Genomic DNA, 17,444 nt, shown 5'->3' with positions numbered 1-17,444 from the left:
CGCGGTTTATGGGCGCAGCCAAGACTCAGAATTGCCCATTTGACCAGCCAAAAGTTAGGTCCGCGAACAAGTATTTGAGAATGTCACCAGGCTTTCCAGTGTAACACCGATTAGCGCTGTCTATTGGGATGCATTTAGTGAGACGTTGGCCTTGATACCATCGATATTCAAGCATTTATATACTCAATGAACACAGGATTTACCAAGCCTGCAAATAAGTCAGATCGTAAAATTGAACGCTACATTAATATTAAACGCTCTTATACACGAGTCAAGCCAGCCAGTAAAAACCTACCGAACCAGCTCCCACTCGGCAACATAAGCCCAAGCCATGCCAATGCGGCCAGCCTGCTCCTGGAACTCCTCAGCCGTAACACCGCTCGCATCCTTTCGGTCACCAAAGCTAGTCAGAACAGCCAACTGCAGCTTCTGACCAGGCGCGCCAAGCATGCGCGCATCGGGAACCTCAACGTACCAGAACTCGCCACCGCCCGCGGTGCCTGAGCCTGGCACATGTGTGAAGACAAGTTTATCATCCTTGCGTCCGTCCAGGCCATGGGTCATAAGTAAGAAGAGACCGGCGCTTTGAAGATTGCTGTGGCGAGACAGTGTCCAGTGCGGACAAAGGAGACCAAATTGGAAGCATATTGCGCCAGGTGTACTGATTGAGATGCGCAGGCCTTGCGGTTGGAATGTTTTGCGGCCAATGGACCGCTTGTCCGCATCGCCGTAGACCTTTAGGCTTTCGACGCCGTTGGGTCGGTCTGGGTCCGTGAGAACGTATTGCTCCCAGGTGAGGTCTGGGCGGCCGTCTTCGCGATAGAAGTGGCGCTTATTTTCGGGGAAGTGCTTGAGCCCGAACTCTTCGTTCGACATGGAGAACATAGCTGGCTCAAAGCGCTGCTTGTAGGGCTGGCCTGCGCCCTCGATTGCGCCGGCGCCCCAGCAGGAGTCGATTAGCTTCCAGCGGCCTCCGTCAATCTTGACGGCGTTCCAGGCGTGGTTGCCTGCGTACGGGGGGACAGATGCCCCTGGTGCTAAAGAGACGTGTCCGAACCCTTTGCCGTGGCCGCCGACCACTACGGCCTCTAACCCGGCATGGGTTGCCAATGCTGCAAATAGCCCTGCGTAGCCTTCACAGACTGCCAATCCAGTTGCTAGAGTGCTAGCCGGCGTGGATGGTTTAATGCAGTTATTGAAAAAGGCAACAGTGTCATAGAAGACATTATGATGTAACCATGTAAATATCGCCCGTGCCTTGTCTGTCAAGGATGGGAACGGTGAAGTCAACTCGTTCGCCAGCCATGTCATATCTTGTGTGGGCAGTGACGCACGAGGATAGCGGGCCGCATGGTTATCAGGCCCCGAGAAGTCACGACATACTAAGCACTCCTCAGATTCCGGGATCGGAGGGGTTACGGAGACAGTCGAGCCATCGAAGCGTGGCTTTGTGGCCATGATCTTAGACAAATCAGGGCGAGTGCCATGCGGGATCGGTGGCGGAGATCCGTTGGGGACAGTGCTGCCCGGCCGGGATGGAAGGTTCGGACTCTTATTCCCAAATCCAAACTGTCTGGCATCCTGTATTTTCGCAACTGATGGCGGCGGGGGTAATGTCCTCCGAATCGGCAGACTGACGCTTGAATCGCTCGTGTCCTCTTGTGCCTGTACGCCAGCTGGTCGGCGCGGGGGGAGTTTGGGCCCGGGGGCTTCATATTCGGTTTCTCGACGTGGAGGCTGGCTCGGGCGAGGAGGTTGGCTGGGTTGGCTGGGGAGAGAAGGTACAGGCGGTTTGGAGCCCGGCAGGTTGAACTTAGAGGTGAATCTAGAAGACAACCCTCCCAAACTCCTCTTACTGCTCAGTGTAGGCCGTGGCGGCGGTTCCGCGATGGCCTCCTTTGGTCGCCGAGGAGGCAAGGCAGGCAGTTCTGTCTCGCCCCATGCAGGCGCCTTGATGCGATTATTTCCATTGGAGTTCACTGAGGTTGTCGATGCACCACGCCCCGTAGTTGTTGCCGTCGATGTTGTGGAGTAAGAGGCATCAGAAGTGGCCGAATCGACCGAGGGCCTACGCTTTTGATCCGTTGGCCTACGTGGTGGTAGGGCAGGGCGAGTTGGCATGGGGGGAGGCAGACTGTCTGCTTTTCGCGTGGGCACCGGCGGAGGGGGCTTTCTTGGCTTCGGTTTCACGTCAGGTCGAAGTGTTTCCATTGAAGGCGCTGGCAAGACAGCCCTTTGAGTTTTGTCGTCCGCAGGCTCATTTCCAATGTGTGATCGATCAACCACAGAGCCGATCGCATCATATGAAGGCGGGTTGTTGGCTGACGCGCTCCGTTCGGGTGCTGGGCGGAGGAACGGTGGTTCAGGTCCTCCCGGTGGGCGGGCCAGTTGCGACTGGTTCAGGGCGGCGATCCGCTGCTGAATTGAATTTAGCTGCGGTTCTTCGGCCATGACTCCTGTGCAGCCTTTATGGAGGGGAAAGCCAAAGATATGTGACCAGATGGAATAACAGACAGCTGTCGCGACTTTTAATCGAAGTACCTCTCTTGGTGGCTTGGCGGGGGCCAAAAGTAGCCCCAACACTAGAAGAACGGTCTCAAATGCAAAATCTAATTTTGACAATTGAAACCAGAACGAGAAGAACGACGAAAGTCAACAGAAGGGAAGAACAGCCCGAGGCTCGCATAAAGAGGGGTGCTTCCATTTTAGCCCCAGTGATGGCCCCCAATGAGAAACATCCCCCGTCGCGGATGTACCATGGATCCAGATCTATATCTGGGACAATATGGACATTTTAGTCAACTACGTAGACACTTTTACACAGGAATCACATTGGAAAAGAAATGAGGGTAGGATTGTATTTCCAGCAGATCGCCCTCCACGATTCGGACTCCCAAACGCCTCGAGGCGGCCTGGAAAATGGACAGATAAAAGAACACTAGGTACGTTCAGAGATGAATGAAGGAACAAGATGCACCGAAGAAAATGACACGGAGAATGGGAAGTAAAAGAGACAAGAATCAGGCCTTGAGATCCGAGAGAGCACATAGGCTATTTCAAGAAGCTCAAGGCCAACAAGACATAAGAAAGGTCAAGTACATCATTGGAGAAAGGAAAGAAAAATCACAAAGTGGTAGAGCCGTGGAGTTAGAGGGCCAGCGTCGATCATCAACAGCATCACTTCGTCCCAATGTACATAATCGTCAGGGCAAGCGGACAGTTTCTAGACGTTCTTGTAAAGGAGCAGAGGCTCGCCGACGTTCTCAATCTCTGGGATAGTGCACTTCAAATCGAAGGCTTTGGCCAGTACAATCTTGAAGATCTGCGGTGAATTAGCGAATGTGACCTGTTGTTAATCAAAACGAGCAACTGATAAGACATTCCAACGATACCTTTTGTACGTTGATGCTGTGACTGGTACTGCTGAAGATCAGACTAGCCTTCATCGCCTTGGCAAATCGTTTGGCTTGGATAGAGATCTCCTCTTGATCTTCGCGAGGGAAGTTGACAAAGTGATCGTATTTAGTGCCCACCAGGAACGGAATAGCAGTTTTATTGAAGCCACGTCCTTGGCGGTACCATTCCTTAATCGAGTTCAATGTACTCTTGCGAGTAAGATCGAACATGAACAGAATTGCAACAGCGTCATTACAGACAAGTGGCAGCATATTAACGAACTCGCGTTGACCACCAAGATCCCAAATCGAAAAGGTAATCTCGGTGTTACGGATCGAGATTGTCTTCTCCATAAAGTTGACACCTGCAGATATCATTAGCTTTGAAACAACGGGACCGTTACTTGGGTATAGATCCAACCTACCAAGCGTTTGGATATAATCCTCATCCCAGCTACCCTCAACATATTTAACCATGAGACTGGTCTTTCCAATCTGCGCATCTCCCACCATGCCAACCTTAATTACAACACTATTCTTGTTGGCCTGTGCGGCTTGTCGCTGGCTGGCTTCTTGCTGTTGTTGCTGAGAAGCACCAGGGCGTTCCGGACCACTGGAGAGTCCAGACCCAGGCCTGGAATTTGGAACAGGTAGAGGATGGTGGGTGAGGGTTGGAGAAGAGTTTTGGCGGGACTGATCGGTATCTTGTGCGGCATATTCGGGGGCAGATTGATGGAAGTCGTTCGATCGGGAGTGGTAATGCGCCTTGGAGTCGCTGTTATAACCATTGTTGATGGCGGCACGGCCAGAGGTGTGGTCAGAGACGGGCTCTTCGACATTGACCATGACTGGCACAGATTGTTCCACAGACTGCTCCTCGGGAGGGATCTCCTGTCCTTGCTCCTGTATCTGCGCTGGCTCCTGTACCTGTTCCGTCTGATCGTTGGGTGCGATCTGTTCGGGGTCTGCAACGGCAGGAACGACGGGAACGTCACTCTCAGGCACAAGTGGAGCCTCTGAAGTAGATTGAACAAACTCCATCTTGACTTCGGGGTCTGTATTAACTTCAAGTAGTGCAGCCTGTAAGACACACCCTGATTATCAGCGCGTATACGAAGGATGAAACTCCGGGCTAAGACCAACAGATAACAGAAAGTGCTGATATTCCAGCCCAATCTAGCGAGATTGCATATGATTCAATATGTTTTAAGGAATCGATAAAATTGAGGGAACCGAAAGCTGTGTCGCGGGAGTTAAGCGGAGAGGGTTGGTCCCTGAGTAAACACAGGTGAGAAACAAGGATTGGACGCGACAAGGGAGTGAGTTGGCAACCCAACAAACAAAATGCAGGTACCGGACTGGAAATGAATGGCAAGTTGAATCCTGAAAAATAAGTTCAGGCCTAGACACACATATGAACATCAGGTACATTCAGCTCGAGGCGGGCAATTGGAATCTGACGCTAATCCACGATAGGTTTAGCGCCGCTCCCACGCTTTTGCCAAAATTTACGGGAAAAAAAGTTCTTATCGCCCACCCCTCTATATACTCTTTCAACTTCCTCCATTTAATTCATTTCTCAACGGATTCAAGATGTCCAAGAGAAGTGCTGAAACTGTGGATGAGCAGTCAGCCCTTAAGGCTGGCGAGCGCCCAATTGCTGCGGCCCCAATGGACGAAGCGGGGGAGTTTGAAGACGAGTTCGAGGATGAGTTCGAGAGTGAAGATGAGATCCTTGAAGCTGGTGTTGATGGTCGCCCAGACGCTGAGCGCGAAGAAGAAGAGAAGGGTGCGCATTTACCACATATCACTCATTGATACATCTCGAAGAGCTTCACTGACGCATTTTTTTTTTTACTTTATAGAAGCTATGGATGTCGACAAGGAGACTTTCATCCCCGGACGGACAAAACTGGCGCCTGGAGAGACACTATCGCCCGATCCTTCCACCTACGATATGCTTCACACACTAAGCACTCCCTGGCCATGCCTCTCCTTCGACATTGTGCGCGACTCGCTCGGTGACAACCGCAAGACCTACCCTGCCACGGTCTATGCTGTCACTGGTACACAAGCCGAGGGATCCAAATCCAAGGAGAACGAATTGATGATTCTCAAGATGAGCGGTCTCAGCAAAATGGAGAAGGGAGGCGAGGAGTCAGACAGCGACTCGGACGACGACGATATGGGTGAGCCCATCCTCGAGCACAAGTCGATCCCACTTGGCTCAACGACGAACCGCATTCGCACCCATCAGACCCCCTCTCAATCGGGTGATTACTCCAAGCCCCCACAGACTCTTACTGCGACTTGGCTCGAAAACTCCCAAGTCGTCATCCACGATGTCACTGCCCACCTTGCCAGCTTCGATGTGCCCGGCACTATTCTTCCGCCCTCGGCTTCTAAGCCTCTTTCAACTCTGCGCATGCACAAGACCGAAGGTTACGCCCTGGATTGGTCTCCTCTCCAGCCCCTCGGAAAACTATTGACCGGTGACAACGACGGTTTGATCTACGCTACCACTCGCACCGAAGGCGGCGGCTGGGTTACCGACACCCGACCTTTCACAGGCCACACATCCTCGATCGAGGAACTTCAATGGTCTCCTAATGAGCGCAACGTGTTTGCATCGGCAAGCAGCGACGGTAGCGTTAAGGTGTGGGATGTGCGATCTAAGTCGCGCAAGCCTGCTGTCGATGTTCAGGTCTCCAACACCGACGTCAACGTCATGAGCTGGTCTAACCAGACCGCTCACCTTTTGGCAACCGGTGCCGATGACGGCCAGTGGGCGGTCTGGGATCTGCGTCACTGGAAGCCCAATGCCGCCGCGCCTTCTGCTCAGATCACCTCTACCCCCGTCGCATCTTTCGACTTCCACAAGGAGCCCATCACCAGTATTGAGTGGCATCCCTCGGATGACAGTGTGGTGGCAGTTGGCTCCGCAGACAACACTGTCACTCTTTGGGATCTGGCCGTTGAGCTGGATGACGAAGAGAGCCGCGCGGCCAACATGGCGGACATTCCTTCGCAATTGCTATTCGTGCATTATATGGAGTCCGTCAAGGAGCTCCACTGGCAGGCACAGATGCCGGGTACCCTCATGGCGACCGGTAGCAGTGGATTCAGGTATGTGGTATCTCGATGGAGACCTGGGAACGCAGCTAACCACCCCCGAATTATAGTGTTTTCAAGACTATCAGTGTTTAAAAGAAGATTTGTATTTACGCTCCGACCGACTCGGGAATTGCATGTGCCATGTCTTGCTTATATACCATTCGAATTCTGTGGACTTTTTTGCTCAATATCATTACGCTCGGAGTTGGAACCTTGTCTTGAGATGGCTAGGATGGTGAACAGAAATATAGTCTTTAGGTATGGAATAGTATATAGAGTTTCTTTCAGCCACCGCAAGACCCAACATCGAGATATGGCTCTAGAACATGCTGTGTTTTCTACAGTCGAGGGCCTCGTTGAGTACTCGATACACAGAGTAGGCAGACTAAACAGCGGAAGTAGCTCCACGCCTAGACAATTCCGCGCCCCATCCCAGCCGAGGCCAGTCAAGCGATAAACTAGGAGGAGGGGCAGTCCTGCAATGCAAAACATACTTAGGTAGAGCTCAGGGCATTTTTGACAATACACGCAGTATCTCCTAAACACCGGAGGTGCACACCTGGGTATATTTCACCCTCATAACCTAATTCCACAGAATTACCTCACTGACACTCACACGGTAATTGAAGACGTCAATTGTGACGATCGTAAAAGCGACATGTCGTTAGCCGGGATATCCTGCATATGAGAAAACTCACTTCGGTCGCAGGATGGACCGTGCCAGATCGCCAATGCGCCATTAATTACATTACATATGCGACCTAGGCCTAGGTGCGTGTGTAATGTCACTCGGCGCTGGTTGGCCTGGGACCGAGTCGGGTGCGACTGTTGGCTGGGCCAGTCGGTTCAATGATCCTGGGTGGTAGGTTGGTGGCGGCCGTTATGCTAGTATACTTTGTTTACGACAATAGTGCGTTTGGGAAAGCATTACTCCGTAGTTATACGAGACTTGATGGCTTGGACATTGAAATCAGTAATACGGAATGCCTACCTAGGTAGATGGTCGATCTTGTGGAAGATCGACCTTGGCGAGGAATATATATGGATTTTGGCTGTGCATTGTGGCGAAGTAGAAGACTTATATTATATGTTGTCTGTGTTGTCAATGCGAGGCGATCCACCTGAACTGCTACAGTACATAGAATTAGTTATTGGGTTATGTAGCGGAAGGGGGATAGTTGCGGGAGTGGATGGACGCTCTAGGTATGACATGCATGGATTTGGATGCAGACTGTTGAGCGCATTTCCATAGTCAGACGACCATTGTGCTTGTGTTGCTCGGCTCGAGACATTGGAGCAGTTGAGAACAAGTACGGAGTAAACTTAAGGTGTAAAGTAGCGTCCATACCTGAGAGCTGTGTGTATACAAAAGAAGCTGACTGCATAACACCACGCAAGGTACCTCTAACACCTCTAGCTACTTTGTAGAAGGTAGTAAATCAATCGCTTGATCTACGCCCCGGCGAAGTCTGCTCCTATCCAATCCAGCGAAAGTAAGTCGAATTGTCCCCGTCATCGTGCCTGCAATAAATACGGCTAATGCACGCCCTAATCAGCCGGTCAATCACATCAGATCTAACCGCTCTCGCGCACGTTTGATTCATGCGCTGGTAGAATTGGAAGAAACAGGCTAAAATAGCTCCGTTTTTGCGACATCGGCATTTCTCCGGTGAGATAACTCCGATATCAGTTCAGGTTTCCTATCCTTTCTCGATAGTCAGTAACTGTTATCGGATGCACGGATATTTTCATTAAATTCATCGATCACCGGTAATCGATTGTAAAGGTCTAGCAAGTCAGGACGCCGAGAACTGTTTCAATTGATACAGTATCTAGGATGTTACATTGATTACAAATAGTGTACTTTATTGCAAGGTCGCAAGGTTTACTGGGTCTTGAACACTATATATAACATCTTCAAGTTGATCTTACCTAGTGCTGGATTCACTCTTCCTTTCGCCACAAGTATATCATTTCCAAAAAAATAACATATTTCCAAATTCAAATATGAAAAGCACTGTTCCTATGTAGGTTTGAACACGCTAGCGACACCTTGCAATTGGCAGCTCTCATCCTGTCTAATCCGAGTTTACATCCACGCTAAACTTTGATCGTACACGCAGGGACTCGTTGGGCCAGTCAGACTGCGAGCTCGAGCGCCTGTGCTTTGGAAAATCCTTTCCCGGCTGGTGAATACTGCATAACTGTTTCGATCTGCATCCGACGCCGTATTATTATTATCCGCAAACTTTATGTAAAAGTAACAGAGTACAATAACTATGTATGTATATATTCTGTAGTAAGGGAATAGATCAATATTGGTCAAATTTATTAGTCGCTATCATGAAGAAGGGCCAAAAAAAGATAGGGAAATTGGTATCGACGCAAGTTATCACTAGCCCCATAGTTATCCGCTCAGGCACACCCGGACCGCCGAGGATAGTATCAGGTCTGCGAATCAACAAAGAACAATAATCGCCGGCTATAGTTTCCAGAGCTTGTGGAAGGTCCACTAATCACTATGTAATCTCTGTTCCGCACTTCTATTCACCGGAATGTCCTGATTATCCTTGTGAATTGTTTCAAATTAATATGTGGTTGGCCAGTGATTCCGTGCAACAGAAAGACCGGTGGACTCTATCTAGCCTTGTCGGGATACACCGATGCCTACGGAGTATAATTGCCGATTTCCTGGTTTGGGGCCCTCGTCTCGATATTCCGGCGCTGATCATCCGCCTGGTCCTGTCACTTCAGGATATTTGCCGCTCGATCTAGTATGACGACTGTGGATGAGGTGCATGTTGCGTTGGCTTGAGCGGTTGCTTTTTTTATTTTATCTGATTCATGGCTAAACGATGGCCATCTAAAATTAAAACACGTAAATACCGTTGAGGTCATTCTGGTCCACGTTGGTGACTTGATGGTGTTAGCAGTGTCATGTAATGTGGACCTACAATGACGCATAGGGCGCGACGACCTCTGGATAGAGCCTCAGGGATTTGAACACTATTGTAGACTGACATGTAAGGACAGTGATATACGACCTCAATATCCAATGTGCAGTGTTGTATTATGTTTTATTATACAGGAATATTACTCCCATAGCGTTGAAGTTAATTTACAACCTCCCAACGTGCAATGTAGGTACAATGTGTAGGTATTACAATAGCTATCGGTGAGCCATCAAGATGCAACCAAAGCAATTAGTAACGATAACCCTCGATCAATAAATGGACATTATCTTCACAGAAGGATACGTAAGCAAAAGAACGGCTAGGATCCCCGGCATGGAAATTAAAGTGAGATTAAAACAGAACAAAAGGCGGGTTGAAGTCCGATCTGTTGACCAGGTTACGAGATCCGCCATATCCCGTGTTGATGCCATCGTGCACAAGCGACCACTAGCCCCCGTGACAAGACAAGGCTAGGATGGGGGCGCTTCGGAGAATTTCTACTTTGCCAGACAATGTCTAAGCCAGTGTTTCATGGCTTGTAATTTATGGCTGTAGGTAAGCCCGAGACCATTCTTTTTTACATCATAGAGAGAAAGTCCATCTTTATACTTGAAAATTGGGTTGCACACATGGTACACGAGACAGCGATCATCCGCGAAACGTAGTTACGCAATAACATTAGAATTGCTCTACAGTCAACTAGTGCTCCAGGATACTCCTAGGGATTGAGTTCCGTTAGGTTAATTAGGTCGCATGTGGCATTCGCCCTTAAGTTGTTAGTACGCGCCTAAGCTTATGGCGAATTCATTGTTTCTGTCGGACCTGCATCTAGAGATAGGTCGTTTGTTAGCCTGATACCAGGATAAAGCATTTGCGAACGATCATGGTGCACTGCGTAACGGTCGTAGTTATGTTCGACACCGGTGAACTGTGCTTGGGTGTGGGTATGGGTGTTGTACAATGCTTCAGAAGTCTAGCCGAGACAGAGACATGCCTTCAACACCAAATGACCAAGTATTCCAAGCGTGGTTGCTGAAGGCTTGGAAAACCCCGACGGAGATACAAGTATCGGACATATTGTTCTTACTAACGATTAACACGGCCGCTAAGTTTCTATGGCTGTAATCCCTTTTCATATAGTATGTACTCCGTCCTAATAACTAACCACCTATAGATTATTGAGAACAAGTCGGAAGCTCACACCGATGTTTCCAAGGGGAAAACTCAGAACTTTTTAGTTGCAGCTTAATTTCTCAGCCTTCTGGGGGGATTGGCCCACCCTAACCGTCCGATCAACCCCAGCATTACCACAGCTCAGAGACAGCTTACTGCATCGGAGTTGGACCGTGGCTTATAGCGCTGTTGTTTCATTTGTCGCTCGGCCACCCTTGACTCATCTCGGGTCACCTGCAGCTTTCTTAGACTCGCTCTAGTGTCCTAGTTCGACTAGTGTCTCCTCATGTCTGGGGATTCTGCAAACGAAATGTCCGTGCGACCGAGTTACTGCGATGAGCTACAATATTGTGTACGTCCTAGACACTTTGATAATACTTTACAATAGAGACATGATGAGGCTCGGAAGAATGAGAGATACTTCTATGTGTTAACGAAAGGCGTTTTGTTCATCGTGTGACCTCTTTGATGAGCATGGAACCTTGGAAATTCTAGAGACGGCGAAACACTGTACCATTATAACCCCAGATCCGACATCCGACGATCGGCGTGAGGCCCAAAGCTGGGATGACCATCCTCGCGTCGTTCCGTGCGACTCAAACTCAAAACGGTGTGGCGCGCAACGTGTTGAGTATACGATTCTAGAAACAGATTCCGGGGAAACTAGAATCTGCCAAGAATGAAAGAAAAGAAAGCAAATATTTTCAATTTTGTACTGTAGTCCGCAAATAATTTCTCTGTTGCCACTTTGGAATCATACGCATCTACCATCATAGGAGCCGGAGGATATCCCTTACCGGCACGCCCAATTGCAGAATAGCCGGAACGTTTCTGCATTGTTACTGGGCACGAGATTGCACATCCCCCACACGAACCCTTTTTCGACTTTCCCCCACAAAAATGGCGCATGGCTCTTCTTTTGCGGATCCTTCCGCTTGAGAGCTCAGCCCCATTAAAATGATTGGTAACAGAATAAAAACATAAAATAATGAGTCTCTTTTATCTCTCTTCTATTCTTTTTGTTCCCCTTACAATATGATCCTAAAACCATAAAATAAGACAATAAGAAAAGGGTGATCTTAACTGAAATCAGATAAAAATTGTCACGAGGTCTAAATATTATACACGACATTAACCATTAAGACTTCGTATCGTGTGGTATTTCCATGTCGGCATTGTAACTCTCGGACCCACTCCGATACTTTCAGGGCAGTAATTAATTAATACATCAGTGGTACCCTACTTGCATATGTAGCTAGTATAGTAGATTACGAATTAAAATTAAAATTAAAATTAAAATTAATATACTTATACTTATGTACATATGTATGTACAATATAAGGCATCTAGTAGGTGCAGACTGGTATTCTATAATATTACAAAATATTAGTGCAATTTAAATACCATGTCATAAGTTCACATTGCCAACTCGAATTCCACAATCATGGCCAACTTAAATTCCGCAATCATGAAACAATTGAAGAATCCATCAGGCAATAATCGCATCCCGATCATATATCATATGAAACAGATAAGAGACTTGTATCAAAAAAGAATGATACTAGCGCGTTACGCCACTAAACCTCAGGAGGCAACTACGTGGAGAGCAACCAATAACTTGTTGATAACCAAATAAGTCCAGGAACTGGCGGGCATCTGGTAGCCCGTGCGTGGCCATAAGATTTAGTCTACGCCGCATTCGGTATCACTTTGGGTAATCGTGGGGATATGATTGGTATAGAAACTCAGCCCGTGTGTATGACTCCACTTGTCTGGACAATTGTATTAATTGTATTGGTACCGTCTGCTGCGTGGGCATCTGGGCCTAACATCGCCCTGGAGCGTGGCCGTTATGAATGTATCCCCGGTGTACCTTTGTTCTCGGACCTCCTTATCGTGGGTACCTCCACAGTACTTCCTGTACCAACTACCCGCCACTACTGCCACGACGACCACGGTATGTAAGTACCCTGAGGTACCTCACTCTTGTACGGTCTACAACTTCTCATGAATTACTCCAACTTCGGAGGCAATTTAGAACTTCTTCTCTTCTTCCATTTCCTCTTAACTCTCACCACTTTGCTTTCTTCCCGATCAAGGGGTGTCCCTTATCGCCCTATCTGAACTCCAAGTCGGTTATCTCCGGCTTATCCACTTCAACTGTTCCGAGCTGTGAGATCAATTCAATGGATGCGCTGCGAGTTTGAAGCATACATACATTTGAAGTTATTGCGATAGCTCCGACAAGTGAAGTGAGTCGACTCGAGACCCGTTCACCGAGGATCATACCATGGTGTGAACCGGTTCGCTGATGTTTCCGAAAGACGTCAACACTAGGCTCCATCCCGCGATACCGGCCGCAGGTCCTCATATCCTGTCAAACGAGTCATTTGTCTCTTTCTTCCAGACAACAATCCCTTCAATAGACCGACTGTAAATTTCTTGTCATTATTGGTTGGTCCTCTTCATTCCTCAAAGTTAACGATAACCTCGGTACCTTGGGTCACCGAGATAGCGCCTTCTACGCATCATATGAGAGAAATGCTGACTTTATGTCATTTGTATGGAACAGTTGTTGCGACATTTCATTGTACAAAATTCGAAAGCCATATATCGTGCAGACGCGACCCAAAGTCAATCGGCTCAAAATTGACATTACCTTTCACCTAGCTACTCTTCCCCAAACCGCAATTCATACTCTCCCCCGAGACTAGTGCCCAGCATTCTAGTCTGTGAGAAATTTTGGAAATCTAGGATGCTATTGGATGGTATGATTAGCCAGAATTCGACTCATAGCTCCAAAGTGGCGGACCTTGCCAGTATCAACGAAATTTCGGGAGAGATGCCTGGTGAGTGTGGTTGATCATATATTTCCCTCCGTGCAATTCTTACCCATGTATCGTTAGCTCCCAAAGACTCAAAGAAGACCGACCTGAATGGTCAAACAGGTGCCAATGCTACTATCCCGCCCTCCAAGACAGACAAGCCTCGGCCCCACGTCTGCACCACTTGCAGTCGCTCGTTCGCGCGACTGGAGCACCTCAAGCGCCATGAGCGCTCGCACACTAAAGAAAAGCCATTCGAATGTCCAGACTGTGCACGATGCTTTGCTCGCCGCGATCTACTTTTGCGACACCAGCAGAAACTGCACATGACCACCACGCCATCTTCTCGACCGAGAAATGGTCGCCGTGAAAGCACAGGTGCCGCGCCCGGTGCCAACCGGGTTCGCAAGAATTCCATTGCCAATACCACTTCCTCGTCATCCATGCGCCCAAGGGCAAACACTATCAGCCACATTGACGGGGCCGCCCTAGGTATTCCAGGTGCTGGAAACCCGTCATCCGCTCCTCAATCGGGCCATTCGTATCACCCTAGCCTTAGTTCTTCAATTGGCTCAAGCATGGATTATAGGGGATACAGCTCCGGGCATGCTCCGCTGAACGGCCTGTCGAAGATCGAAACCTCCGGACTTCCTATGGACATGTCTGGGACACTTCGGACTGCCCCTGTTTACGGAAGCTTCGATACGGGTATCGACGGTATGCTTATGGGACATGGTAGCACCATCAACCCAGCACAATTACATTTCGCAGGCTCCCCGCAAGGCTTCAGCGATTCCCCCTCGTCTCCCTTTGCTCAGTACCACAGTGCCTTGTCTCATTCCGCGGATCCCATGATGGAAGAGGAGATCAACTTTGACTGGATGAATGGGTTTGATGCGGGAGTGGGTATGGGAAACGGCAATGATTCAGTTATTGACGAATCTTCGCCATCAGCAATGAGCACGGGTAGCCAAAGCGGAATCAGCGAAGCTATGCTGGATGGCCCCAATCGCATTCCCATCTCCAATGGCTGGCACAACCCGTTCCCCTCGCACCACGCTGCCAACCAATTCGCGATCGATTTCTCCCCGACCACGTTGAACGATCTGGGGATCGCTCCGGAGACCATGTCGCCCAAGTCCCTAATGGCCCAGAATCCGTTTGCTGAGACGTATGCTACTCCACCATCTATGACTTCGGTCGGCCAACCCATGATGGGAGGGCATTCCCAGAGTATGTTTTCATCCTCTCTGGCAACAAACGGAGACCCTCCTAATCCTCTCAACGTTTCTTTCACGAATAGTGCCCTACGAAATCAACATGCCCCAGTCTCAACGGATACATTTACAGACTCCACACGACAGGCTCTATTAGCGAGCATGTCGACCCCCACTGGCTTCAATCATCGCAAGTATTCCCAGCCCGCAAGTGGACTTCTAAACAGTCGCGAGCTGTTCGCCCGCTCGACTGGCTTCAACAGCTCCGGTCAATTGCCCAGCACCTCGGACTTGCAGCGTTATATATCTGCTTACATCACCTATTTTCACCCTCACATCCCGTTTCTCCATATCCCGACCCTCAACTTCCAAGCCCCCGAGTACACAAACAACTTGCGCACCCCTAGCGGGCATCTCAATCTCAGTTCCACCGGCGTCGCTGGCGGCGGAGGCTGCCTGATTCTCTCCATGGCCGCCATCGGTGCCCTGTACGAATATGATACTGCCGCCTCTAAGGATCTCTTCGAAGCCGCTAAAAAGATGATTCAACTGTACCTTGAAGAACGACGAAAGGCCGACATGTCAGCTGCCCTCAACCGCTCACAATCCGCCCGCGATAACTCTGTTCACAACACCCCGCTTTGGCTGGTACAGGCAATGCTATTGAATGTGATATACGGCCACACCTGCGGCGACAAGACTTCTGCAGATATTGCTAGCACTCATTGTGCTGCTTTGGTCAGTCTAGCCCGCGCAGCCGAATTGACGCATCACTTGGAACCCAAGAGTTTGCCACAGGATCACCTCAGCACCGGACTCAACGCAAGTGATCTCTCTGGCGACACCGAAAATTGGATGTCTTCGTCATTCAGCCAGCCGAAAGAACGCCGAGACTGGCTGGATTGGAAGGTGGTAGAAGAGCGGAAACGTACCCTCTATGCCATCTTCGTTCTCTCCAGCTTTCTTGTTTCGGCGTACAACCATGCACCTGCCCTCACAAATTCTGAAATTCGCCTTGATCTCCCTTGCGAAGAAGATCTCTGGGCGGCTGAATCACCTCAGGCCTGGAGAAAAATGGGGGGTCAAACTGCGTCGAAGAAGACATTGTCATTTTCAGCTGCCTTGACATCACTTTTGACTGCCAGCCAACGAGAACAAAATCAATCGTCAAACCTGTTCTACACTTCAGATGATTTGTCTAATACAGAAAATCGTCCAAGCACGTTCGGCTGTTTGGTGCTCATCTACGCTCTGCATAACTACATCTGGGAAACTCGCCAAAGGCATATGGGTAGACAATGGACCGCACAAGAAACTGACGCCATGCAAGCACATATCGAGCCTGCTCTTCGGGCTTGGCAAGCGGCATGGGCCAGCAACCCAGTCCACAGCCTCGAGCGACCGAATCCGTTTGGCGCAGGACCATTGTCTGCAGACAGCATTCCTCTTCTAGACCTGGCCTATGTCCGTTTGTTCGTCAATCTGGGTCGATGCAAAGAAGCATTCTGGCAGCGAGATTGGAACGGCATGGCAGATGAGCTTGCGCGGGGCACGGAGATTTTCCAGCACTCGGATGCTTCAATAAACGACGTTGTGGACCCGTCTCTTACAGGCGGCCTCGATGCTAGAAGAGATTCCATTGCTGATCTAGGAGTCTCGGACCTGGCTATCTCCAGAACGCCGACGCAGGAAGAGCCCATGCAGACTTTGTCGAACATGTATAAAACGGGCCAAACAAAGCGTGAAAAGCATCTGCGCAAAGCAGCATTCTACGCAGCTGATTCCATCTCCATGTCTGACCGTCTCGGAAATACATTCGCCGAGTTCTCGTCACGAGAGCTGCCTATCCAATGTGCGATGTGCGCGTTTGACTGCGCTCAGGTTTTGGCAGAATGGGTTGCAACGGTTCAGGAACGTGTTGGTCCATACCTTGGTATCCTAGGCCGAGACGACGCCGATTTGACTCAGGTTCCCGGAGTCATGTTGCTTGAAGACGAGGATTGCAAGCTAGTGGACAAGATCAAAGAAATTCTGGGCAGTATTGAGAACAAGATGCAGAGCCAGGTGCAAAATAGCAGTTCTGTCTCTTCACTGAGTGTCATGCAACGGTTACCCAGTGTCGTGGAAGGAGGATACGGATGTAAAATATTGATTGCGACAGCCAGTCTCTTGGATAGAGCTGCTGTCTGGCCAGGTGAGTTCGCCTCTATCTTCCAATCGCCAATGAATCCCTGCTAACATGACATCCCACAGTGACGAAGCTGATGGCCCGCTCTCTCGAAGCTCAAGCCATGCGAATGAAGGAGCGTACCGAGCACTCCCTTATGATGACCACTTAATGACCATTACTTACCTTTACCTTGTTTGAATGCCCGATGTTTGCTATATTATTTTTCTCATCTCTTCAACTTTGACTTTTCTTCCGCACATCCGTGTATCATGAATAAACAACCGAGGCAATCCCACCCCCATCGAAGCATGTGTATCCCCTACCAATCCTCGCCTCGCACTAGCTGCGGAGCGCTTTGATACCCCGGTTTTCGATATTGTGTCATAGACGAATTGCCTGTCATGTCATCTTACGACTTTCATGGTTAGCGTTCTGTTTGTTGCTTGTTCTGGTCATTTTGCTATGGTGATGATTGAATCTGGTGTGGCCTTTTTTTCCTTTCTGTCTTCTGATCTCTTGTGGGTCTCATTTTCTCTACCCATGTTGTGTTTAACTATGCAGAAGTTTACTTCATGTGAATATGATTACCGTCTTTT

General features: G+C 49.2%; 4 protein-coding genes across 4 annotated transcripts; 2 read left to right on the top strand and 2 right to left on the bottom strand.

Moving 5' to 3' along the window:
- Positions 1-291: 291 nt before the first annotated feature.
- Positions 292-2,451, bottom strand: N7529_002313 (uncharacterized protein; the record flags this gene model as incomplete). Its single annotated transcript, XM_057237841.1, has 1 exon — positions 292-2,451. The coding sequence occupies one exon, from the start codon at positions 2,449-2,451 to the stop codon at positions 292-294; it is 2,160 nt and encodes a 719-aa protein (XP_057100452.1).
- A 772-nt stretch (positions 2,452-3,223) lies between these two features.
- N7529_002312 (Spg1/Tem1 GTP-binding protein) lies at positions 3,224-4,436 on the bottom strand (the record flags this gene model as incomplete). The annotated part of the gene is made up of 3 exons (XM_057237840.1): positions 3,224-3,346; positions 3,393-3,760; positions 3,821-4,436. The coding sequence occupies 3 exons, from the start codon at positions 4,434-4,436 to the stop codon at positions 3,224-3,226; spliced, it is 1,107 nt and encodes a 368-aa protein (XP_057100451.1).
- A 552-nt stretch (positions 4,437-4,988) lies between these two features.
- On the top strand, positions 4,989-6,602 carry N7529_002311 (ribosome biosynthesis protein RRB1; the record flags this gene model as incomplete). The annotated part of the gene is made up of 3 exons (XM_057237839.1): positions 4,989-5,184; positions 5,261-6,521; positions 6,578-6,602. 3 exons carry the CDS (start codon positions 4,989-4,991, stop codon positions 6,600-6,602), a joined length of 1,482 nt encoding a protein of 493 aa, XP_057100450.1.
- A 6,789-nt stretch (positions 6,603-13,391) lies between these two features.
- On the top strand, positions 13,392-17,017 carry amdX (putative C2H2 transcription factor (AmdX); the record flags this gene model as incomplete). The annotated part of the gene is made up of 3 exons (XM_057237838.1): positions 13,392-13,485; positions 13,543-16,872; positions 16,932-17,017. The coding sequence occupies 3 exons, from the start codon at positions 13,392-13,394 to the stop codon at positions 17,015-17,017; spliced, it is 3,510 nt and encodes a 1,169-aa protein (XP_057100449.1).
- Positions 17,018-17,444: the final 427 nt, after the last annotated feature.

This window comes from Penicillium soppii (genome assembly GCF_028829465.1).
Source record: "Penicillium soppii strain IBT 18220 chromosome Unknown utg000003l, whole genome shotgun sequence".
Taxonomy (NCBI): Eukaryota; Fungi; Ascomycota; class Eurotiomycetes; order Eurotiales; family Aspergillaceae; genus Penicillium; species Penicillium soppii.
This window is presented reverse-complemented; position numbering and strand designations above follow the sequence as displayed.